The sequence below is a fragment of the Gymnoscopelus braueri genome (genome assembly GCF_963280865.1).
Source record: "Gymnoscopelus braueri genome assembly, chromosome: 6".
Lineage (NCBI taxonomy): Eukaryota > Metazoa > Chordata > Actinopteri > Myctophiformes > Myctophidae > Gymnoscopelus > Gymnoscopelus braueri.
Window position 1 is genome coordinate 30,428,721 of NC_137607.1, and position 26,007 is coordinate 30,454,727.

At 46.2% G+C, this 26,007-nt stretch overlaps 1 protein-coding gene across 1 annotated transcript in view; it reads left to right on the top strand.

The window, feature by feature from the left end:
* Positions 1-26,007, top strand: part of LOC308086874 (uncharacterized protein) — a 58,200-nt gene that overhangs the window by 21,565 nt on the left and 10,628 nt on the right. The window contains exons 7-10 of the mRNA XM_080430518.1: positions 656-973; positions 2,607-2,712; positions 14,885-14,977; positions 15,881-16,336. Of these exons, the coding sequence (XP_080286644.1) occupies positions 656-973; positions 2,607-2,712; positions 14,885-14,977; positions 15,881-16,336 (973 nt within the window). The remainder of the gene's footprint in view (positions 1-655; positions 974-2,606; positions 2,713-14,884; positions 14,978-15,880; positions 16,337-26,007) is intronic.

Genomic DNA, 26,007 nt, shown 5'->3' on the forward strand with positions numbered 1-26,007 from the left:
GTTCGGACACGCAGTGTTCGGCCATCTCTACTCCCTGCGCAATCCCAGACCTCCCTGAAATCAAATGCAAATGAGATTTCCGGAGGGAGGGGGTTTACCAGGCTACATGGGAGGGTGATCACTGGCACACTGTGTGAGAGAGTGTTTTATTTAAAAAAAAACATAATATTAAACAAAAAAAAGTGTCATTAGTCAAACAAATGATGTCCTCTCACATCTATAGGCAAATACAAAATAATCATATTTGAACTGGGGACCCCCAAAATAATCATATTTGAACTGGGGACCAACGACCCTGAGCACTTGGAATTGTAGTTGACGCATTACATTTAGTGCTTCTTTAAAGCGATAGTTCACCCCCAAAATATCATTTTTTCTATCAATTAGTCACCCCATGGAGCCTTGAATTCATGGATATTTTTTAGTTTTTGTCTCATTCCTAAACCAATAATTTGATGACCAGTGGACCGGTAGGCAGCGGTTCCGGTAGGAGACACAAAGGAGACTCTTAATGTCTCCTACCGGAACTCCATGGGGTGACTAATCGATAGAAAAATCAATTAGTCACCCCAAAAAAACTATCCCTTTAAGTTATCCTCCGTGTGTGTGTGTGTGTGTGTGTGTGTGTGTGTGTGTGTGCGCACGCGCGCGTCAGGCTGGCTATGAGGATCCAGATGATGATGAAGATGGCAAGGCGGGCGGAGCCTTCACCAATGACTACGACTACGAGTCATTGACGAGTCGTAGTCATTCCTTTCAGTGTGAGCCCCCCGACGACCTCATCCACACACCGTACCATTACCTCCTCCCGCCTCGCAAATCATCTCGGGGTGGATTCCCATCCCTGCCCCCCCCACCACCTCCTCCTCCACCACCCTCTCACGGCAGAGGTAGACCTCCTTCTCCTCCTATTCGTCCCCCGGGCAGTTGTGGGCCTTGGGATCAGATCCGCCTGGGGACCAAGCTCCGAAACGTAAACACACCTCTTGTTTTCTTCTTTCTGCCCTGCAGTCTATAAAACTCCCCAATGTAAACATTACGTAAGTCTAATCAAATACTCTGGGGCATTATGGTGTCGCTTGTTTAATAAAATGAAGGTTTTTAAAGGTTTCATGACATTCAGTTTTACCACACATTAAAAGTCTTTGTCATGGTCCTTCAAACGTGTATAAAAAGTTTTAACAAAAATATCCACTCCAGTGATCCATGGCAGGTGTTTTTCTCTCACATTTCTAAAGCCTTTTCAACTGCAATGAAAAAATTAATCTTTGCCTGCGGGTGTCGCTGTTGAGGGATTTTGCCTGTCAATCATCGCCCCAAAACCCCCCCAAAAACATAACAAATAAAAAAAATAAAAAATGAATGTCATAGAACCTTTAAGAAAAAAGGCAAGTGACTATGAATTAAGCTTATGGCATCCTGGCCTAGCCTGGCAAAGCATCCCAGTCGCGTGAACTAACATTATCACAATGTGAATTCACGCGACCGGGATAGTTTACAAGGCTAGTCCTGCCCACCACCGTGGAGACTGGGGGGTTTGAATCGTCCGCAGTGCATCCGGGCGGGCATTTCTGGTTACCACTCTAGATCAGGGGTCTTCAACGTTTTTTTCAGGCCAAGGACCCGTTAGCTGAGAGAGAGATGAAGCAGGGACCCCCCCCCCCCTACATAATACTACGTATAACACAAGGGGCCAGCCTGACATATTTACAATGAGACCAATACGGAAGTGAGACATGAATAGCCTGTTTCTTACCTTAATAAAAATTGACATCAATTCTATATGCTTCCAGTCGCTAGATTTAAGTCTCCTTTCAATCATCAAGATATGCGTTTTGCTAAATTACGGTCCCATTTATTCTAAAATTGACGATAAAGTAGGCTATTCTCTAGGAGGGGTGGGATGATTTGATTGACAAGCTACACAACCAATAGCATTCATTCCCCGCCCCCGCTCTTGATTGACAAGCTACCCAACCAATAGCATTCTTTGGGGATTGTTTTCGGGTTCCTGTTACTGGCGTGCTTTTGGGCTTATATTAGAGATGGCGGATTTCAAATTCCTGAACAATCGGCTTCATTTTCGGTCTGTAGAAACCAGCGGTCTGGCTTTGTCCATCTGTTTTATACAGTGTATGGTATAACATTGTGTTGCATATTAAACTCTTTCATAGATTTCATAGATAGCTTCATTGACTATCATCAGTGATGTGTAAATTAACGTTTTTTGTTTATTTCAGACATTTAACCAGTTAAATCCAAAATACGCAGTAAACTTGACCTCTGGCTCTGTATTTGGTTTGCGCCTTTTTTTCCCTCTACACCAAACCTCTTTGCCGAAAATAGGCGATCTACAAGCTCACAACGCCTCGTACTCCGCTGTGAGCTTGTAGATCGGCTATTTTAGGCTATTTTATTCTTTAGAATAGGAATAATAGGGTTGATGTAAAAGAAAAAACATTCTTATCACACAACGATTTGGCAGCCCTCCTGTTGTAACTCTGAGGACCCCCTAGGGTTCACGGACCCCCTGTTGAAGACCCCTGCTCTAGATGATATTATAACTCTGCGGTTTTACATGGCGTCCTGCTGCATGTGTCCTGTAGGTGGACTGTCCTGAGACGAATCCTGTAACTCATCCAGAGAGAGGAGAGGGTATCCTTGCTCCCATGTCATGCGTGCAAAAGAGAAGTAAAGTCATCCACTCCTCTGGTAACTATCAACCAATTATTTATATAGCACATTTCATAAACAAGACATGACACACAGTCATGTATACCAGCTTGCTTTCTTTTGTGTGTCTGTCTGTCTGTCTGTCTGTGTGTGCGTGCGTGCGCGCGCGCGTGCGTGCGTGCCGTGTATGTGCGGCTTGTTTTCATAGACCTGGTTCCTTATTTGTCTCACAGAATCTGGCAACACTGCTAGTGGCTCCCCATTAGACCTGGTTGCTTATTTCTCTCGCAGAATGTGGCAACACTGCTAGGCCAGAACGGAAGCTACACAGCTCATATGCAGAAGTGTAAAGTAACTAAGTACATTTTTCTCTGTGTCACCGACGGCAGGCGTGTATAGTAGCCGTAGAGGCGAGAGGCGTGTCTAGCAGTGATGGGAAATATCGTTAATTTCAGTGAACCGGATCATTCAGGGTTGTTCAGTAAAAAGATTTGTTCAATTTCGTTCGTTCATTACTTCCGGAAGCTGGGATCTCCCCCGTGCATGGACCTGGTCGGTCGGCCGTATCACTCGAGGCCGTTGCCGTTCGTTCACGTTCACAGACTCAACAGCGAAACACCACGTGACGTACCTTGAAATCTATTGGCCGACCGTCGCTCCAGGCTATGGGGTTGTTGTTGCTGGCCCACCCAGGGATGGGATGGGATGTCACGTTACGATTACGATCCTTATTCCATAATGTGAACTATACAGTGCAACAAAAACTGTCTCTGATAATATCAGCCATGCAGTTTCTCAACATTCCTTCATTTAACATTTATAACGTCTTTTATTTTTATACCTACGCAAATCAGTAGGACTATTTAAAATGAGGGCCAGTCACTGTCAAGTAAAGTACTTCTCCCCCAGGTCCTGTGAAGAAAGAGACGAGTGAAGTCCTATTGTATCCCGACATAACTCTTATGATTGATCCCGAGATTCCTGACCCTCACCATTCCCTCACAATCCTTGTAATATACAATTATAGTAGGAATAACAAAAAAAAAGTCAGGTTTTTAATAGTTTTTATAATTTTTTTTTGTGAATTAAAAACAAGAATAAAAAGTACAAAATGTAAATGGTGCATTTGTATAGCGCTTTTATCCAAAGCGCTATACATCGATCGTGCATTACTTTCACCCATTCACACACACATTCATACACCGATGGCGGAGGAAACCATGCAAGGCACCAACCTGCTCATCGGGAGCAATTAGGGGTTCAGCGTCTTGCTCAAGGACACTTCGACACTAACTCTGGGGGAGCCCCCCAGCCCGGGATCGAACTGGGAACCTTGCGGTTGCCAGTTCACTCTACCCCTGTGCCACTGCCGGCCTGTGTCAACAACAGACAGTGCAAATGCCTATTAAACATAGCATACAAAGAAAATAAATGAAATGTGCATTAAAAAAAATGATAATAGTAAACATAATGTAAATGTAAAAAGCGTAAATAAAAACAAATGCTGCCGTAGGAGACGAGCGCTGTGGTGTTTGTGAACGTGACGCCGGTCGGTGTTGGAGTCGGGAGGAGCCGAGGCCAGCGGTGAGGCAAAACCAAGCGTCCATTTTCTTTGTGGATTACAAATTAGGGGTACCCTGCCCGAACTTTAGTTATTATTTGGACCGTTTGTGCGGAAGACCGTTTACATATTCGTTTGGATATAAGGACAATAGACACTCTCGAGACCGCTAGACACTCTCGAGACCGCGCCCCACGAGAGGCCGTTCGGATCATAAGGAATAGTTGTTTATTATTGTTTGACAAAGCGAGTAAGCGACTGACCGTGCAGCGCTCTGACTGTATAACGGCTGGTTACATCCTATGTAACCCAGGTTCTCTGAGTGGAGAGACTGGCTCTCCACTAAATATTATTCAATATTTACGGGAACTGTCCCCCCGGGGGCAGTGCTCGTGGATACTCTTTAAGACACACCACATATGGTGGCCCTGCCCTGATTTGCAATCAGTGGGGTATTTAAGCCCCACCCAGGCAGAGCCACTTTGATTAACTTTGATTGACACGAATTTCGGAGCGGCTGATTCGTGGAGAGCCAGTCTCTCCACTCAGAGAACCTGGGTTACATAGGATGTAACCAGCCGTTCTCTTTCGTGGTCGAGACTGGCTCTCCACTAAATATTATTCAATATTTACGGGAACTCTCTAAGACACACCGCGAGGAAATAAGCAGACCCAGCCGCCCCGCGGCAGCCAGAAGCAGTTTAAGCCCGCAGTATCAGCCCAAGGCGTGCTCCAAAATCCTATCATCCAAAAGTATGTAATGCTCGTGGCCTAGGCGCAAGAAGCTACCTAGGCCCAGCTGGCGACAGCCAGTCAACTGATTAGCCACCTAGCCCGCAAGACGCAGGGCTAGCTTACTATGCCCGGCATCACTCCGAGCCCGGCCTGTCCTACGGGAGCCAGGGTCTCGGAGGCACGGTGAGTATGACCTGCTCCACCGCCTGGAGCCCAGCACTCACTCCGTGAATGGGGTGCTGGCTGCCACGCTCAGTCGGTAGAACTGGGTAGATGTAGACAGAGTCGACCGTGTTGCTGCTGTGCGGATCTCCGTCAGAGACGCACCATTCCATAGCACCCAGGAGGCCGCCGTCCCACGGGTGGAGTGTGCCCGCACCTAGGCGGCACTGGTACTCCAGCCCGCCTGTAAGCCTGCTGGATCATCTCTGTGATCCAGCGGGACAGCCTAGCCTTTGCCAGTGGTCCAAGCACTCCTGCTTCAGCACCCGAAGAGCTGGTCTGTTACTCTGTGGGCCTGTGTGGCCCTGACGTACGACACTAAGCTCTAACAGGGCAGAGTGGGAACCGACTCTGTCTTTGTACTCCATCTGTCCGCATGTCAAGAGGGACAGAGCTCAAACACCAGATTGAGATACCTCTGAGAGAACTTTTGGGGAGAAAGGCCAGGATGGGGCGTAACACTGCTCCTCCATCATCTGGGCCTAGACCTGCAAAGCTCCTCATGGACTGACAGAGCTTGCAACTCCACAATTCTCCTTGCAGATACGACTGGTGAAGGCCATGTCCTGCTGCGGAGCCCAGCACGCACTCAGTGATAGGGGTGCTGGCTACCACACCCATGCAGTAGAACCTGATAAATGCGGACGGCGTCCAACAGGAGCCGTCCCACAGATCTCAGCTAGAGGGGCACCTCGCCAGACGCCCATGAGGCAGCGAGGCCCTGTGTGGAATGTGCAACATTCCTGTTGGGGCTGGCCTGCCTGCCCACCTATACGCCTGCTGGATTGTTTCTCAACCCATTGAGGGAGCCCAGCCTTGGAGACCACCTGCCCAAGGCAGTTAGGTCCCTACACACTTTCAAGGCCCTGACAGGGCCCCACAGTGACTGCAACCCTGCTCCCCTGCCCTGAGGGGGTGGGAAGGGTGCAGTTCAATAGACTGACTCGTACTCTGATCAGGCCATAGGGTGGAATGCAGGGATTGACACCAGCACCACCCAAGCATTGCCATGTAGGAAGCGTCAGCATCCCTCATGCACGACAGGGACATTCTTGTAGCTGAGGAAGTTAACAGCAAGAATGCTGCCTTGAGAGAAGCCATTGCAGCCCAAGTGCTCAAAGGCTCAGATGCCCCATGCCGCAAGGCACCGAAGGCACACGGTCCCTCCTGTGGGGGGACTGCTGGCCTATCGTGAGAGGGCCACGAGCCCCCTTCGGCAACTGGGTAATTTACATGTTGGCCTTGTTTGGGACCGTCGTGTCACTGGCTGATCCCCAGCGCAGCGACACAATTATCTTGGGATGAGGAGGGAGCTCACTCTGTGGCTCACACGACCACGCCGGCTTCCGCCCTGCAGAACTAAATTCAGGTGCGTAACTGGCCATGCCGTAGCACACCCGTATGGTGCGTTCTGCTCACCCCTGACAGTCTCTGCATGCTTCACTGTGTCACCGTCCTGACGGGACTACATACCCGAACGCGTTAGCTGACCCCGCCAGCAATACGCCCGTATGGTGCATGACTGTAAATGACAAGGAATGTACGGCGTCAAACAGGAGCCGTCACACAGATCTCAGATAGAGGGGCACCTCGCCAGATGCCCATGAGGCAGCGAGGCCCTGTGTGGAATGTGCAACATTCCTGTTGGGGCTGGCCTGCCTGCCCACCTATACGCCTGCTGGATTGTTTCTCAACCCATTGAGGGAGCCCAGCCTTGGAGACCATCTGCCCAAGGCAGTTAGGTCCATACACACTTTCAAGGCCCTGACAGGGCCCAACAGTGACCGCAACCCTGCTTCACTGCCCTGAGGGGGTGGGAAGGGTGCAGTTCAAGACTGACTCGTACTCTGATCAGGCTGGATAAGGTGGAATGCAGGGATTGACCCAATCCGTACTGGCCGCATGTTCAGGATAGCCGGGGGCACAATGAGTGCCGTGGCTGCTATCAGCCCCAAAGGGCATAGGTACAGCCTCCAGGTCAACCTGGCCCTCAACTGAAACTCTGGGCGAGCCCAGAGGGTGGCCCGTCCCACTGGAGCAAGGGACAAGTCCCTGCTCTGGCCTCTAACCCATGCCGAGCCTGCAACCTCTCTTGCCGAGGCACCGGCCTCAGTGCCCAAGTGCCGCCGGAGCCTGGCCACATCGTTGTGGCACTGCTCCTCTGAGCAAGCACGCACCGGCCGGTCATCCAATCTTGGATGCGGAGGCTCTCCTTTCGGATCACGTTTGTTTCACCTATAAACGAGCCGCAACACCAACCCCAAGAGGGGCGATTTACCACGCCCGCTCTCTGAACTGCACACTGCAGTTGGTTAATAGGCTGCCAACACTCGTAGTCTTGTCAAAACAAAATCCAACTCTACAGACCTGTCCAAACCAGGCAGGGCAGGTAAAGAGGGGGAGCCATAGCCTGAGCTTGGGTCTCACAGCTCCGTCGCCCTCGGACGTTTAATCTGTTGGGCTGGAGTGGAAACGGCAACACCATATATGTTGCGCTCCGCTCGTCCCTGACAGTACGGATGTGCTCCGCTGGAATCACCAACCCGGTTCTCCAGCGAACTATGCCACAGCTGTAACCCGACCCAGTCGGCGATACGCTGTATAGCGTGCAATGACTGATTCAGGGGACCCCTGGCAGACCCAGCGCGTTCTGTCTTGCGTCACTGACCAGATTCACCGACAGAACTCCGCCACGGACGCGTAAACCGACCCAATCGGTGACACGCCGCATAGTGGGCTATAATGGCCGCCCAGGTTGTGTTCGACAGACCACCAGCCGCCTGCCAAGTGATTCCGCTGACGGAACTCCGCCACGAACCCGCGAACCGGCCTAGCCGGTAAAACGTTGTATAGCGGGCTCTAATGGCTGCTTATGTGTGTTCTAACAGACCACCAGTAAGCCCCGCCCAGTGTTCCCACTGACGGGACCCCGCCACGGACGCGTAAACCGACACAATCGGTGATACGCCGTAAAGCAGGCTATAATGACTGTCCACACCAGTGGTGGAGAAAGTACTCTATTACTTCGGCAAGCTGCTCACAGCCCCGCCGGAGCATTCCTGCCATCACCTCCCGTGCACATCCACGAGCCTCCTTAGCTCGTTGTAGCCGGGCACTGGCCTCTTGGCCTAACATGGCCGATGGCTCAATAGGCCGCCTCATCGGACAAGCTCGGTCCTCCTGCCGCAGCTTGGACTAGGACCGCCACCGATGGCGCCTCACCGGCCGGAGAGCAGCCATACTCCATAAAGGTCAGGGCTATTATGGTCACGCAAGTGCCGCGTAACCGCGCGCTGATACGGTGACGGAGTAGCCTCTGTGTTTGGCTAGCTGCATCCGGATAGCCATGGCTCTGTGCATTCTCGGGATGAGCAAGGAGCTTACTCCGTGGCTTCACACCGATGACCGGATTCTACCACGCAGAATTACACCTAGGTGTGTAGACGGCCCCGCCGTGCCACACACCATATATGGTGCGCTCCGCTCGCCCCTGACAGTACGGATGTGCTCCGCTGGAATCACCAAACCCGGTTATCCAGCGAACTACGCTACAGCGCGTAAACCGACCCAGTTGGCGATACACTGTATAGCGTGCAACGACTGATTCAGGGGACCCCTGGCAGACCCGCCACGGACGCGTAAACCGACCCAATCGGTAATACGCCGTAAAGCGGGCTATAATGGCCGCGGGTATACTGTTGCAATTGTTCGACAGACTCCCAGCGCGCCACAGACGCGTAAACCGACCCAACCGGTGATACGCCGTATAGCGGGCTATAATGGCCGGGGATTGGCCGCACAGTTTGTGTACCGCACAGTCTGTGTACAACAGACCAGCACGTCCTGTCTCAGTCTGTGTCACTGGCAGATCGACAGACAGAACTACACCACGGTCGCGTGAACTGACCCCGTCAGCGACACGCCGTATAGTGCGTTATTACACCTGAACGCAGAAGCTGCCGAACCTGGCACCAATATGCTCGTATGGTGCGGCTCTGCCACCCTGGGACGTTCAGTCTGTTGGGTTGCAGTGGAAACGGCTTGCCTCTAAACGACAGGCACCTGGCCTTTTTTTTTTTTTTTATGTATATATATACATCTATATTTGTATACACACATTTTATTCGTTAGGATGGATGCCCATATCAAACTCAATGTCCAGCAGTTTGTCTTGTGTCTCCAGCAGAGTTTCTAGTGTCTCCATCTTCCCCTGGAAGAGGTTGTACCTGAACTCTGCAGCCGCACTGAGGCGCTCCAACAGAAGACTGACATTTCTACTCCAAAATCATTCCTTGTTGTGGAACGCGCGCCACAATGTAGAATTGCACCTAGGTGTGGACGGCTCTGCTGTGCAACACACCATATGTGGTGCCCCCCCGCTTCGCGGGTTGGAGAGAAACGACTGCTGGCAGGATAAAGCAATTCATGCACGCAGAGGGGTCCAGCCCGTGCGCGCATGATCCATCCCCAAGCAAAGCATACATCTAACGTGGCCGCCCCAGGGGTGAAAGTGGCTGCGAGTTCTTTCGCCGCGCGGCCGAATTTTTTTTTTGTGGTTCTGGGCGGATTGGGTCCGTTTTTTTTTCCAGTTTTTGGTTTCTTTATTTTGGTTTTAGGGTTAGGATTAGGAGTTAGGTTAGGGTTATGTTATTTAATTCATATTTTTGCCTGATTTTACCAATTTATTATCACAAAAATCAATTTCTGCCTAATAAAATATTCAAACAAAATGGGTTTATACTAATGTAAAAAATGTGGTTATATGGCGGATTTGGGAAATATTGTACTTTTACTCCACTACAATTATTTGAAAACTTTAGTTACTTTGCATATATACATTATTACATTATAAATCATACATTAATCCCTTTAGCCCTATTTTATACCTAGGCTATTTGAAAATAGCCGATCTACAAGCTCCACAAGCTTGTAGATTTGCTATTTTCAAACATTTTAGTAGTTTTACTTTTGGTACTTTAAGTACATTTTGATACCAATACTTTTGTACTTTCACTCAAGTAAATTTTCAATTCCAAACTTTTAACAGAGTGCTTTACATACATACATTGCAGTATTGATACTTTTACTTAAGTAATTGAGTACTTTTCCCACCACTGTACCTGGGCGTTGTTGTTCTACAAACTTTGTTTTTAACCACATTGTCAGCTTCTTCAACTCTGTCTTCTTTTCTCTTAAACATCTCAGTTAGTTTTCGTTGCATTGTGCTTCATTTATTTTTAAAATTGCATTCTTCATCAAAACAGTGTTTATTTCCCCTCGCGTTTCTTTTCTTTTCTTTTTTTCTCCAGAAAAGACGTGTTGAACCAATCAGAACTAACTATGCTAGTCTGTCAGCCAACCAGAAACATGTTTTGAACGTTGGTGGGATTTAATTCGTCGTAAAGCCCGCCTTCTTTATCCGGTAATTTGCACATACACACATAGGCACGGACAACGGCCGTTTCCGTATCCGTTTTATGCCGGATCTCCAAGCTGCAAAGTGAATTGATCCCAGTCCCAGTTTCGTTTCGCTGGAGAAGAGGAGACGCTTCTCTCGGCTCCGTAAAATAAATAAACACCGTAAAAATAGCACGGATTAAGCTGACACAAACACACAGTGGAACAATTCAAAAGCACTTTATTAGAAAATTTAATAATTGTGTATGTTAATCTGACGTTAGTAGATTATGTTTTCTTCTTGAACATGGCCATGGGTCTGTGGCAGGTTATTTAATATGGGATTTTCACAACTACCTTCGAATTTTTCTTAACGGAACGGCGTTCCGGCACCTAATCTTTTACCGGAACGCCGTTCCGGACCGTGCCGGCCCACTTTCACCCAGACGTGGGGCGCTGGGCTGGCCATGTTTGCCATATTATGTAAGCCATGTATGCTTATCTATATACCTAAATAAATAGGTATATATTCGTAAACGTATGTATTTGTATACCCATACATTTATATACTCGATACTCGAATATGTGTATACTCATATACTTCGTATATTAATACACTTACTCTATCAGTATCTGAGCAGAGCCAAGTGTCTCTTTATCTTTATTTCACTTATTTACCGTGAAAGTATTTAAGTATATTATATACTCATACAAAGACAGAATTGCAGCGAGTGTAGTGACTAGCAGGAGACTCCTGCCTAGCGCCACACTGCCCTCTTGTGACCTGTGGGGCACACTTCTCCTTGCGTCAACAAGGAAGTAACCCGGGACACATGCAAACTTTGCTTGCTTGTTACTCTCTTCACTCGGCTCCGCCGAGGGCTTTTCGGACCGCGGCGGTGATGACCACCGGTAGTAGATGGCCCGGAGGTCCGCCGACTAGGTCAGCCTCGCTCGGGTTCTACGGTCCGGTACCGCGCCGTTGCCGGCGATCCAAGCACTCAACCGCTACACGGGGTTGGCCCACTTGATCGCTCCAGCAAACCAGCGGCCGTCCTGGTCCGCCCTCCGACTGTGTCAGATTCGGAACCAGGCTGCAGCCGCGGCGATGGCGATGCCGGCGACCAAGCGTTCGGCCGACAGACGGCTTCCCACTTGGTCACTCGAGCAGAACAGCAGCAGCCCTGATCCGCCCTCCGACTAGGTCAGATTCGGAACCAGGTTGCACGCCGCTTCGCCAGGAATGTACTTTTGGTGTGAAATATGACAGCGAAGCGTCCTGAGAGGAGCCTCGCAAGACCTGCTCTCTACCAAAGGTAAGTGGACCACGCTGCCAAACACCCGTTCTGTACTGTTTTCGTCTTAATACTGAGCCCACAATGCGTCTGCACTCGTGGAAATCAAAGAATCAAAGTGGCTCTGCCTGGGTGGGGCTTAAATACCCCACTGATTGCAAATCAGGGCAGGGCCACCATATGTGGTGTGTCTTAAAGAGTATCCACGAGCACTGCCCCCGGGGGGACAGTTCCCGTAAATATTGAATAATATTTAGTGGAGAGCCAGTCTCGACCACGAAAGAGAACTGAAGTTATGACTTTGTTTATTGTTCACGGGTGAATCCATGATGTGAGGGGTTTGTGAGAGAAACATTTGGGTTGTTGATTTGTGTGTTTGTTTTGTTTAATAGGGAAAGAGATAGGGACAGAAGTGATTTAAAACCCTGAGTGTATTATTTGTTTGGCCATTTTGTAATGGTAGTTATTATTTTGTGGCTTGAATAAATTCACTTAAGTTAAATCCTGCCGATCCTGTGGATTTTCCTTTTAGTTAATAATTTTCCCTTCAGAGTAAAAGGGCGATTGTTACAAAGTCAAGACAAGCTATGCAAACTGCATAGCTACAGTTTGCATGGCCACATCTATCCCTCTACTTTAGGTTAAAATTGAGGAATGTCAGCTGCCTGACTTTGGCTGTACTGAGCCGATTCCTTCTCTCTGTTATCAGCTGCCCTATCTTGCTAAAGACCCTCTCTGATGGCACTGATGTGGCCACAATGCAAAGTCTAGTCTTCATCACTTGACACAGCCTGGGATAGGCCATCTTTCGACTGGCCCACCACGTGAGAGGGTTTGAGGACTGCGCATCCGAGCCTCCGCCCTAAATGCACAGACCTCCATCATAGCATCGGCTGTTGGGTTCCTAGTGCTCTGAAGCCCAGTGTTGTCCTCATCAAACTCTCTCCAGACACTGCTGTCCTGTGTGGAGCTCCCTTGTGCCTGTTCACCCTCTTCTTCTTCCTCTTCACCTCCTCAGCTTGCTGGTTGGGGAATGTTACCCTAGCTGCCATATTGCAGAGGTGCCCAAAGGTCCTATCAGCATCCTCTTCCCGCTTGAAGGCCTACTGTTTGAACCTGGGGTCCAATGCTGCTGTCTGGGCGTACAAATCGCTTTTTTAAATTTTGGCGAACCTGTAGTCCATTTCCCTGACCAGTGTGTCGACCAGCATCGTCACTGGATCTCTTAGGTCCGCACCACGGTAGTTTGCAGTGAGCTTCTGCAGACCTCTCATCAGAAGAAGCACATTTGACATAGTCAAATAACTAAGAGAAAGATTAGGCCTCTTAATTTTTTTAAATAAACAGTAATAATGACAATAACACTATTAATAATATTATTATTAGTAGCAGTAGTTGTTGTTGTTGTTGTTGTTGTTGTACAATAAGCAACTAGTCACTAGGTCAAACTGCCTGTGTGTATCTTTTCGGGAAGTGACCTAGTTCATTTTGTTCACCAAATATAACTGGTTTGTTTGATTTGTTCGTTCATGACCGACACATCACTAGTGTCTAGTAGCCATAGTAGCCATAGCTTGGGAGGACGAGACCGCCCGTTCAGAGTATGGGAAAGTATCCCCATCGGCTTAAAGGACAGCCAATGATCGAAAACATGTCGAGAATATGTCGAACATGTGACACTAGTGGTCAGTCTCTTCTTAGACAAGCTTTGCAAGCTGGTAAAAATACATGCACATAGGATTCATAATCAATCAGAAATTTACAATAGTGGAATTTGCCATTTATTTTATTTCATTGATTTATTTGGGTGAAAGCCAGTATGTTCTACTTCATCGCGGGTCGTAAGATCTTATGGGTAAACATCGCTCTCTGGCGCCTGTCTGAAGTATAAGAGCGCTGGTCAATTTATCTAATTCGCTGCTGTTGGTCACATGGCTACGCTCCCTCAATTAACTCATTGACTGCCAGACTTATTTCTGGCTGTGTTTGCCCACTGCCAGCGTTTTTTCTTTTTTACCTTTTCAACTGGTCACAGAAAATGTATATCCATTATGATCGCTTGTCCCACCATTTGTAAACACACACGGTATCAGTGTGCGTCGCCCAGAGAAAAAAACATCCCTTCTCTTGTAGCAGCACATTAAAGCACTCTATACTGCCTCGCCCTGGTCAGCCGGAACGTCTGATGGAGGGGAAAAAGCTATTTTGTATTCTATGCAATACGATGAATCGTGAAAGAACTACAATGCAACAGGCGCTTCTCGATGGCGTCACACCCGGTCTCGCCAAGATTCTGCCCCTAGCTGCCGCTGATTGGTTCGACTGGCCGCGGGTTGGTGTTAACTTCAATCTCTGAGCCATCCCAGATGGAAGCTGTATTGTGAACTTGTGAACTCAATACCGCCCCATCTGGTGGAGTCAGGTTATGTTATCATAGCCAGCTGTACAAAACATTGTCCAGGGAAAAGACTACCACCAGTGGGAAAGTGTTTTATTGTGGGACAAGAGGAAGGAGGAACTGAGAGCATTGTTTATATTGACCTTCTCAGTAAAGTTACTCATTCGATCAAATGTTTGTAATAACTGTTTTTATAATTTCATAGCATTCTGCATTAATACAAAATGATCGACTTCTGCTTTTCAGAAAGGAATGGGTCAAATGCCTGAAGGGAGCTTTTTTTTTCTTTCATAATGTAATTCAAGGCCTTGCAGCACCTTGCAACACATCTGTCATTTGTGTTGGATGTTCGCCCAAGAATACTGAAACTACAGGGTTCATGAAGTTAATAGTTCTTAATTTTATGACATAATAGTATAGCTCTCTTTATATAAAAGCTTAACATGTGGACTTTTTTGGTTCTATCCTTTTAGACAAAGTGTTTGACTGTACTTGTGCTGTTTTTACATTTATGTCTAATAAAATATTCAATCAATCAATCAATCAATCAATCAATCATGCCATCCCCACTAACTAGCACCTGCTGTCAATGTCACACAACAGATGACGATGATGAGGAGATGTACGACGACGTGGGTGCATGTTGGTCCCCGCCTTTAGTACACACAGGCAAAGACAAGGAGGACACAAACACAAGTACGCAATTATAATACATATCTTTTTATATTATTTTTATAACACACACACACACACACACACGTACAAACGTACAACACACACACACACACACACACACACACACACACACACACACACACACACACACACACACACACACACACACACACACACACACACACACACACACACACACACACACACACACACACACACACAATCTGATCCCCTAGCCACTGCATGCAGCCACACAAACAAACCCACACTTAGGCAGACTAGGTAACTTTGAGCCTAAAAAATATATATATATATATATAATAATATAATATATATATATATATATATATATATATATTTTTTTTTTTTTTTTGATCAGCCACATTTTGATCAGCCACTATATAATTATGCTGCTGTGTTTTCCTGCAGAAAGACACCCCCTCTGGCTGTATTTTGTTCCACTGTTTATGTTGACATTCCACTGTTTATATTTCATCCCTTGCAGGGACTGAAAAGTCTGTGGGGGGAGAGGGGGGGCTCGGCCGGAGCTCTTAATTGATCCCTTTGAACTTCAAAGGGGTTGTGCACTGAGTTGATTGATTGAGCCATAAAAGTGTCAAAATTGTTAGTGCTCTCTCTAATCAATGAATGCATCAAAGACAGCAATCACTTTGATACCTGTCAGAGAGGGGAGTGTACTCACACAGATCTCTGATCCTGCCTAGTATCCCTTTAAAAAGGAACACAGTCAAACTTTAATATTCGCTCTAAACTTAGTGCTAATACAGTTGAATTAAAGTGTACACGGGTACGGAAGAATCACAGCCAATGTGAATGCTGGCCAGCGGGGGGAGGGCAATGGTACTCGGGAACGGTTCGAATCACTCGGACCCAGTGATGATCTGCCCTGTGTCTCTCCCTCAGACTCACTCTGGAAGCAACAGAGAAGAGAGTTCAGTTATCTGCCACCACCTCCATATGTGGAAGCTGCACCTCCACATCTGGAAGCATCACCTCCATATGTGGAAGCACCACCTCCACATCTGGAAGCAACACCTCCACATGTGGAAGCTGCACCTCCACATCTGGAAGCAGCACCTCCATATGTGGAAGCACTACCTCCACATCTGGAAGCAACACCTCCACATGTGGAAGCTGCACCTCCACATCTGGAAGCAGCACCTCAATTTGTGGAAGCACCACCTCCACATCTGGAAGCACCACCTCCACTTCTGGAAGCAGCACCTCCACATGTGGAAGCAGAACCTCCACATGTGGAAGCAGCACCTCCACATGTGGAAGCATCACCTCCACATGTGGAAGCACCACCTCCACCTCCTCCTCCACTACAGGCGAGCCGGAGACCAAGCAGAGACGCAAGTGAGTACATCCCTGCATGCTACCATCCGACTTAGTTCTTATGGGTCAGGTTATAACCACAACATTACATCAGTAAGAACTTCTGATGAGCGGTGTCTCTCAGTGGTCACCTCAGCACACCTAGCTGTATTTACTGTCCAAATTTTGGTGGATGATCTAAAGTAACCTCTCATCGTCCACTGGATTCACCCTCTGACATCAAGTGGTGGACAGAAGCACTACAGGAACCAGGTGTGGTGATCAGTTGGGTCAGGTGGTGCACACGCAAATGTTACGCACCTGAACACCTATACTACGTCGCAGCGCCAATCTGACTGATAAGCCCATATATGAAGATCTCTGCATCTGTCAGTCCATGTCCCTTTTATGAAGAAGATTACAAGCTGCCCTGAGACCAGCATTAAGAAACTGCCCTCAGAGCAGCAAATTAATTATGTTTAATGTGTATCATTTAAGCTGTCCTGAGAGCAGCATTGAGGAAGTGCCCTGAGAGCAGCAAATTAATGTTGTTGTATGTATATAATTTATTTTGCCCTGAGAACAGCATTGAGAAAGTGCCCTGAGAGCAGCAACCAGGTAGATTGAAGAAGGCGCGCTCGTTTTTACCACCCACCCAGCAATTCTGTAGAAGCAACACTAGAGGGAGCCACGAGCCAGGCTTGTGCACAACATATATGGCCACGACCATACACACACACACACGCGCGCGCACGCGCTCATGCTTTCAATTTGGTTTATTGAAAGCAGGACTGTTAAGATACTTTTATTGTGTTCTGGCTTTTGTTTTAGTTTCTCCCTGACACACACACACACACACACACACACACAGTGATCCATGAAAAGAACTATTCTGTCCCTATCGGTTTACAACTCAAACGGCGCTGAGTCGACTAGTAGAGCATCGGCCGGTCAGCGCGGGCACTCGCGCCTGGAGGCGCGAGGGCGCGCTTACTCGGCCTCAAGCTCTACTGAGTCGGCACGCCTCCGTCATGGACAAGCGTGTGCGTGTGAACGCGTGTTCAGCGTTCCCCTAATAAACCCCCGCCTCGCAGCGCCGCGTCCTCCTTCTCGCGAGCCTCGCTAATAAACCCTGTAGAAGGCTATAAGCTGCCCTGAGAGCAGCATTGAGAAACTGCCCTCAGAGCAGCAAATTAACATTGTTGCATCTATATATCTGTAGAAGGCTAAAAGCTGCCCTGAGACCAGCATTGAAAAGCTGCCCTGAGGGCAGCAAATTAACATTGTTGCATACATATACCTGTAAAAGGCTATAAGCTGCCCTGAGAGCAGCATTGAGAAACTGCTCTCAGAGCAGCAAATTAACATTGTTGCATCTAAATATCTGTAGAAGGCTATAAGCTGCCCTGAGACCAGCATTGAGAAACTGCCCTAAGAGCAGCAAATAAATGATGTTGTATGTGGCTGCCCTGAGAGCAGCATTGAGAAACTGCCTTCAGAGTAGCCAATTCACATTGTTGCATCTATATATCTGTAGAAGGCTATAAGCTGCCCTGAGACCAGCATTGAGAAACTGCCCTGAGAGCAGCATTGAGAAAGTTTCCTCAGAGCAGCAAATTAACATTGTTGCATCTATGTATCTGTAGAAGGCTATAATCTGCCCTGTGAGCAGCATTGAGAAAGTGCCCTGAGATTAGAAAATTAACATTGTTGTATCTATAAACCTGTAGTAGATTACAAGCTGCCCTGAGAACAGCAAATTAATGATGTTGTATGTGTATCATTTAAGCTGCCCTGAGAGCAGCATTGAGAAACTGCCCTCAGAGCAGCAAATTAACATTGTTGCATCTATATATCTGTAAAAGGCTAAAAGCTGCCCTGAGACCAGCATTGAGAAACTGCCCTCAGCGGAACAAATACATGATGTTGTATGTGTATCATTTAAGCTGCCCTGAGAGCAGCATTGAGAAACTGCTTTCAGAGCAGCAAATTAACATTGTTGCATCTATATACCTGTAGAAGGCTATAAAATGCCCTGAGACCAGCATTGAGAAACTGCCCTCAGAGCAGCAAATTAACATTGTTGTATCTATATACTTGTAGAAGGCTATAAGCTACCCTGAGACCAGCATTGATAAACTGCCCTGAGAGCAGCATTGATAAACTGCCCTCAGAGCAGCAAATTAATATCATTGTATCTATATACCTGTAGAAGGCTATAAGCTGCCCTGAGACCATTATTGAGAAACTGCCCTGAAAGCAGCATTGAGAAAGTGTCTTGAGAGCAGCATATTAACATTGTTGAAGATTACAAGCTGCCCTGACAGCAGCCCTCAGAGCAGCAAATTAATGTTGTTGTATTTATATGATTTAATCTGCCCTGAGAGCAGCATTGAGAAACTGCCCTCAGAGCAGCAAATTAATTATGTTGTATGTGTATCATTTAAGCTGCCCTGAAAGCAGCATTGAGAAACTGCCCTCAGAGCAGCAAATTAACATTGTTAAATCTATATACCTGTAGAAGCCTATAAGCTGCCCTGAGAGCAGCATTGAGAAAGTGCCCTGGGAGCAGCAAATTAACAATGTTATATATATATATATATATATATATATATATATACCTGTAGAAGATTACAAGCTGCCCTGAGACCATTATTGAGAAACTGCCCTGAAAGCAGCATTGAGAAAGTGTCTTGAGAGCAGCATATTAACATTGTTGAAGATTACAAGCTGCCCTGACAGCAGCCCTCAGAGCAGCAAATTAATGTTGTTGTATTTATATCATTTAAGCTGCCCTGAGAGCAGCATTGAGAAACTGCCCTCAGAGCAGCAAATTAACATTGTTAAATCTATATACCTGTAGAAGCCAGCCAACATAGACTCGCATGTTGCCATGTGTGCTTATTTTATAAGCGACTTTGGGCTTGTTTTTCACGTCTTTCTATTATTAAGTGTGCCTGCTATGTAATAGCAGTGGCACACTTGTTGCATTCCGCCATATTTATTAATACAAGTTTATTTCACGCCGCAAAACTTCGTCCGTCCGTAAGTGCCGCACGGTTTACACTACCGCCACAATACATACATCAAAACGTGCGGCCTGGCCGGGAATCGTGTGCTCGGAAATGAATTTCCGTCACGCGCTACCATGGCGACGTTATTAGCAAAAAACTGCGAAACTCCGCCCCTTTTGGCCGCACGTACCGCGCAAAACGCTACTCCTCCCACACGGTTTACTCGTTAGTGTCAATGTATACATCAAAACGTGTGGGACGACCGGCCCACTTACCGCATTACTTTTTTCACCATTTCGCGTTACCATGGCGACGTTATAGGCGAAACAACGTAGCCACGCCCCCTTTTCAGTCCAAAATTCAGATTAATTCTACAAAACCAGCCTTCATCATCATCATCCTCATCTAGGTGGCCTTTGTTATGAACCTTTTACATTGAAATGGACCAGGATCTCTTCTCCTCTCATCGGCCACAGGGCCAACTGGTTATCAATGAGTTTGGGTGTTGGGGGTCCGGGGACCCCCAACCACGTAGCCACGCCCCCAACCCCGTAGCCACGCCCCCTTTCAGTCCCCCATTCAAACCCATGTTAACGGTTACAGAGTCGGTTAAGAGTGCTGGTTGATGGGTGGACATATTTTTGGGTGGACCATATTTTTTTTTTCTTCACTTTTTTTTCCCAAACTTTTTTTTTTCGACTTTTTTTTTTTTACACCATAACACTCTCTGAGGGGTATGCAGCTCAATGGTCCAACCCGGACTTGGACCTCTTCACTTCCAGTTTGAAAAGTGCCCAAAATGCTCCGAAACTTCGCCTACCCCCCCTAAATAGGGGTCTGCAAACACATGCGTCACAACAGGCAGTGGATTTATCACTTCCGGTTTTGAAAAGTGCCCGAAATGCTCCGAAACTTCGCCTACCCTCCCTAAATAGGGGTCTGCAATCAAATGTTTAATGGTTTTGCGTCAGACCTTCAGAAGTGGGTGAAACAAGCACTCGAAACCATTTGAGTAATTGTTTATATATTAAAAAAATATATATATATTTTTCTCAAACATTGTTTTATATGCTCATTTTTACCTTCAATTTTTCATTTTTTTTATTTTCCTTTTCTTAGTTTCAGTTTATTTTTAATTGTTTTTTTAATCATTATTTTGCTGCTTTTTTTCTTTACTTTTTTGGCCGCCCGAGGGGACCAAAATGCTACTCCTCCCACACGGTTGACACGGCCCCGCCAATGTATACATCAAAACATGCGCAACGACCGGGCCAACCCGGCTATTACTTTTTCCGCCGTTACGCGTTACCACGGCAAAGTTCTAGGCAAAGCCCCTCAGCCAACTCCTCAGCCAACTGCAGCTCAGAGGCAAATCTTGTACTTTTACTCCACTACAATTATTTGAAAACTTTAGTTACTAGTTACTTTGCAGATATATCTTTTCATACTTGTTTAGATTAGAGCTTCATGCATGTCCTTTTGTAAATGATTTTTTATTAGGTAAATATTTATATAGAAAGGTCTAACCAGGGACTGGGGTTGCAAATTAGCCTCGGCTATAAACCCCATTCATGGCTCAATGTTTTTCAGGGCACAACATTTTCATAGACCTGACTGCTTATTTCTCTCGCTAAATTTGGCAACCCTCTTCACTGCAAAGCGGTGGAAAAAGATAGGATCTACAAGCATACAGCTTGTCACGCAGCAACTGTTTTATGCTTGAAGATCAGATATTTTGCGCAGGATTGAGCACATGTGTGAAGCATACCGATACTGTTTTCTAATGCTGTGCCAACAGATCTGATCTACAAGCATAGGGCTCGTCAGGCAGCGACTGTTTTATGTTTGTAGATCAGATATTTAGCGCAGGAATAGAGCAGGAATGAGCACATTTGTGGAACATAGCGATGTGTTCACTTGTTGCACTGACAGGGAGGAAGAGAGGAGACGCGTTTGTTGGACAGCTGATAGAATGAGAGCTTTACGCTCAGACAATAATGTGAATATTATTATTATGAATAATAATAATATTGGTTTGTCAAGAGATATCCATGTGTTTTGGACAATGGAGATAGTCACGTAATTAGACAGTGGCTTCAGCGTTCATATACAGTCGGTGCCTATTGACTTTGTCGTTTCTCATGTTGATATCACTTGCCTCATTTGCCTCACCCACTCGTGCAGTAAATTTAGTTCCAAATACTACCACGAGGTGGCGCTTTGGAGTCACTTTTTTTTTGTTTCAAACAGACAGACAGACAGACAGACAGACAGACAGACAGACAGACAGACAGACCAGCCTGATCTCCAGAGAATACCGTAACATTGCACGGAACGAGTGCACTTCATTCCGTGGATAGTCGCCTCGGAACTCCCAAATTGCGTGCATATGTACGGCGAGTCCCACGGTGGGCGTAACCAGTCGCAACACGGAAAAACCCGGAAGCAGAGCAGTCCGCACAATAAAATTTACGATTCTGTGCCTATCGGTACATAACTCAAACGGCGCTGAGTAGGCACAGGCGAATGTCCCACCGTTCAGGACGGCAACTCGGTCGCCTTAGCTCCCTCGGTGGTCCTTCACGGGGGGACAATTCGCCTGTGACTGCGCGCCTCCGAAATGGTTTTGTCACAAAGGCAGCGCCGTACCATATGCACGCAATTCGGGAGTTCCGAGGCGGCTATCCACGGAATGAAGTGCACTCGTTCCGTGCAATGTTACGGTAATCTCTGGAGATCGGGTTGGACAGACAGATGAGATGTGAGTCCTGACCTGGGAGTCATAAAAAAATAGCAGATCTACAAGCTCACAATGCCTGGCGTGTGTGTGTGATTATAATTATAATTATAATTAATATTATATACTACTATACACGTCGTGTAGGCCTACTTGTAGATTGGCTTTTTTTTTTTCTCGCATCATTTGCTGTGTAGTATTTATCTTACTTCTTTCTACTATTTTGAAAATGCTCAGTTAGTGTAGTGGTGAAAGCTGACGATTACTGATTTTACAGCCCGCGTTCGAATCCCACGCTGTGAAAAAGTATAATTGCTATTTTTGCATTTATATCGTAAAATCAATGTTAATGTAACTCTGAGTGTACAAATGTTGTACACTCTCAGAGTTACACCCCTGGGGGTCCCCGGACCCCACTTTGAGAACCAATGGTCTACTAGAAGCTCTCTCTCTCTCTCTCTCTCTCTCTCTCTCTCTCTCTCTCTCTCTCTCTCTCTCTCTCTCTCTCTCTCTCTCTCTGACAACTCTCTCTCTCTCTCTCTCTCTCTCTTCGACAACTGTTAATAAAGTATTCAATCAAATACTCTATACTGCTATTTTCAAACATTTCAGTACTTTAAGTATATTTTGATGCCAATACTTTTGTACTTTTACTTTGATTGAACTCAAGTAACATTTTGAGCACAGGCCTTTTACTTGTAACAGAGTCTTTTTATATTGTGGTATTGCTACTTTTACTTAAGTAAAATATCCGAGTACTTCTTCCACCCAAATGAATTTGACCCACTGGTCGACTATATAGTCGAGATGCTGCGCATCAGCTAGGTTGCGAGCCTCGTCACTACCGTTCTGGCTGAATTCAACCGGGTGTTTGTACTTTCTCTATTTACAACCCGTACATCTACATAAACGTTCAGATTTCAAATATAAAGTGCTTAACTCATAGCCATGGATGTTACAATTCACTTCGAGTGGGTATAAGTACCTGTATCTTCCGTATTGTTCAATAAAAAGCATTTTAATCCAATCGGCGGCCATTTTCTCATAGAGTTATAATGTATCAGAGTGCAATACTCCTCCCAACCGATAGTAAATGAAAGCCAATGGAGACAATTCGAAGACAATAGCCACCAATCCGATTAAAATGATTTTTATTGAACAATAGGAAGAAGATAGGTGTACTTATGCGGGCCCATACATAATTGTAACATCCGTGGCCATGGGGTCAGCACTTTATATTAGAAATATGAACGTTTATGTAGATGTACAACACCAGGGTGAAGTTCATCCATGACCGTCGTAACAGACGACCGTCATGTGATCCATGGCCAACAGCGAGGCGTTTGTTTTCATTCTTATAAGACCGCATGGCTCATTTATATGCACGTGAAAGTAACTAAGCGGAAAGTAACTAAGTACATTTACTCCATGTCCACTTGTTGCTGACGGTGGTAGTGTAGGAGCAGCGCTGTAAAAGCCCCATTGCGTTAAGTAGTACGAACGCAACGCTGACGGGGTCGGGGTGTTTGATGTTGGGGGGGGGGGCGCATGCGGGGGGGGGGGGGTGCTCGGCGCATGCGGGTTAAGCGAGAGGTGGAGCTATAGCGTCATCGGTTCAGGAAAGATGCGTATTTGGTTGTACACACGCAGACGCAAGGGTGGCGTTTTCAGTCCGGAATTCAAATCATGATGCAACACTTTGTGAGCTTGTAGATCGGCTATTTTCACTACTTTTATGGGACACTGTTGTACAACAAAGTAGAATTCATTTGTGAAGAAAGAAAACCCCATTAACAGTTGAAAATAGCCTACACCATTTCTGCCCATCCCTCTAACTTCATGTAGGCCAATTGGTGCATTAAAAATATCAAAATTGGCCGCTCTGAATTTGTATCTGAACAAATACTTTGATAGAAGAGATACAGAGGTACTCTAGGGGGGAGGGGGAACCTGATAGCAGAGTTCCTCACTTGGCTTATTTGGAATAGGCTGCATATCATTAACATAACCGGTTTGGCAAGAGACTGGGCCAGTGTTGTAGGCTAGTGCTAATTTTGGAAGTGGGGGAGCGCGGTTCTTGAGCGGATTGGAGTTTTTTTTTGTTACTTTATTTCGGTTTTAGGGTTAAGTGAGAGAGACTCACTTGCCTTTTCTTAGTGCTTTTCATTGTTTGGACAGAAGACATTATAAACATTTAGCCAATATTCGATCATCATTAAATAACAGACAGTGAACTGGTAAACTGGTGACAGCATGTCATGGATAGCACATTAATTCTTAAACAATATTGAGGAAGAAATAAGAATAGAAATAAAATAAAACAAACCAAAAAGACGCCAATAACCCCTGTCTTATAAAAATTGCCAAAGTGGGTCTGGGTTATCTGACATGACAGGCTGTGCCACTCTGTTTTTTGTGCTTTCTGCCGCGCGATGTGCTCGCAGCCAAGTCTTGACATAAGGCTCTGGATTCCAGGACCTGAGCGGAGGTCCATACTGTCTAATAAACATCAGAGCCGACACACGTTCTGTATGCAGTCGCGAACGGAGTGATGTTGAGGTTCAATGTTCATCAAACTAAAGCCGCACTCGCATTCTGCCGAGCTGCATGGAATGAGCATATTACAGTTAATAAGGGGTACAAGTGCAGCTGGTACCTTTCTCCCTCCACATTCTATGTAGGCCTATAGTCCCTAAAAGCATTCACTGAAGACTTTTCTAAGGGTTTTCTAAATCTCACCTGCACAACCCAATATTATGCTGTTGTTACAAATGTAATGCAGTAAACATGAACGTAGCGTTAACCGTGGTGAAGTGTTGGATAATATTCACCCGCAGCTGGTTTTAACGAGACAGCAGTGTATATGAAAATGTGACGGTTATTAAACGTGCTGTCACAGATGATCCGATCATCTTTATTTTTAAATTTATGATGAAAGCCGCACACGCAAAATGGGGGTCCCCAATATGGTTATTTTGGGGGGTCATGACCTGAAAAAGATTGAGAACCCCTACTTTGATGCCTCTCTCTCTCTCTCTCTCTCTCTCTCTCTCTCTCTCTCTCTCTCTCTCTCTCAGACTAAAATGTTGGGAAAATAGCGCTGCATCGCGACTCGTTGTGAGCTTGTAGATCGTTTTTTTTTGCCTATTTAATAGCCGCACTGAAATTGCATCTGAACAAATAGCCTGCCTTGATAACCCTCCCCCCCCCCGTCCGCTCAAAGAAAGAGACACACGGCATACTGTTTGGCCTAGGCTCAAAGCTCAGCTCAGCTCAGCTCAGACCTTCACATGTAGGCTACAGTCAGAGGTTAGAGGGGGATGGGGGTCGTTTTTTAGAGAGATTTACCAATAGAGAAATTGTATGTCTCCTCGTAACCGAAACCAGTGAAAGGAGCCGATCTACAAGCTCAGAAACACGTTGCTATCTGAAAAGTTTTGAGATTGTAGATCGGCTATTTTCAGAATGAAGTATATCATACATTGAAAAAACATACTCTCAATTAAGCATTTCATGTTATCATTATCAATTGCACATGAATTCATTGATAGTCATGTTGTTTGCATTGCGCTTTAAATGAAGTCTGCTTGAAGTGAGCCTTGAACTAGCAACCTTCAGGTTGTGAAGCACACGTTTAAGCGAGAAGCCATTGGACCGATAGACCTGAAATGGTGAAAAACCATGTCAAACAGATGATACAGTAAGAAGACCATGCAATAAACATGAGCATTTTAAACCCTCACTAACCCTAGAGAGAGAGAGAGAGAGAGAGAGAGAGATAGAGAGAGAGAGAGAGAGAGAGAGAGAAAGAGAGAGAGAGAGAGAGAGAGAGAGAGAGAGAGAGAGAGAGAGAGAGTGTGTTGGATAATATTCACCAGCACCACCTGGGTTTAACGAAATGAAAATGCGACGTTTATTAAACATGCTGTCACAGATGATCCAATCATCTTATAAAAAATGTA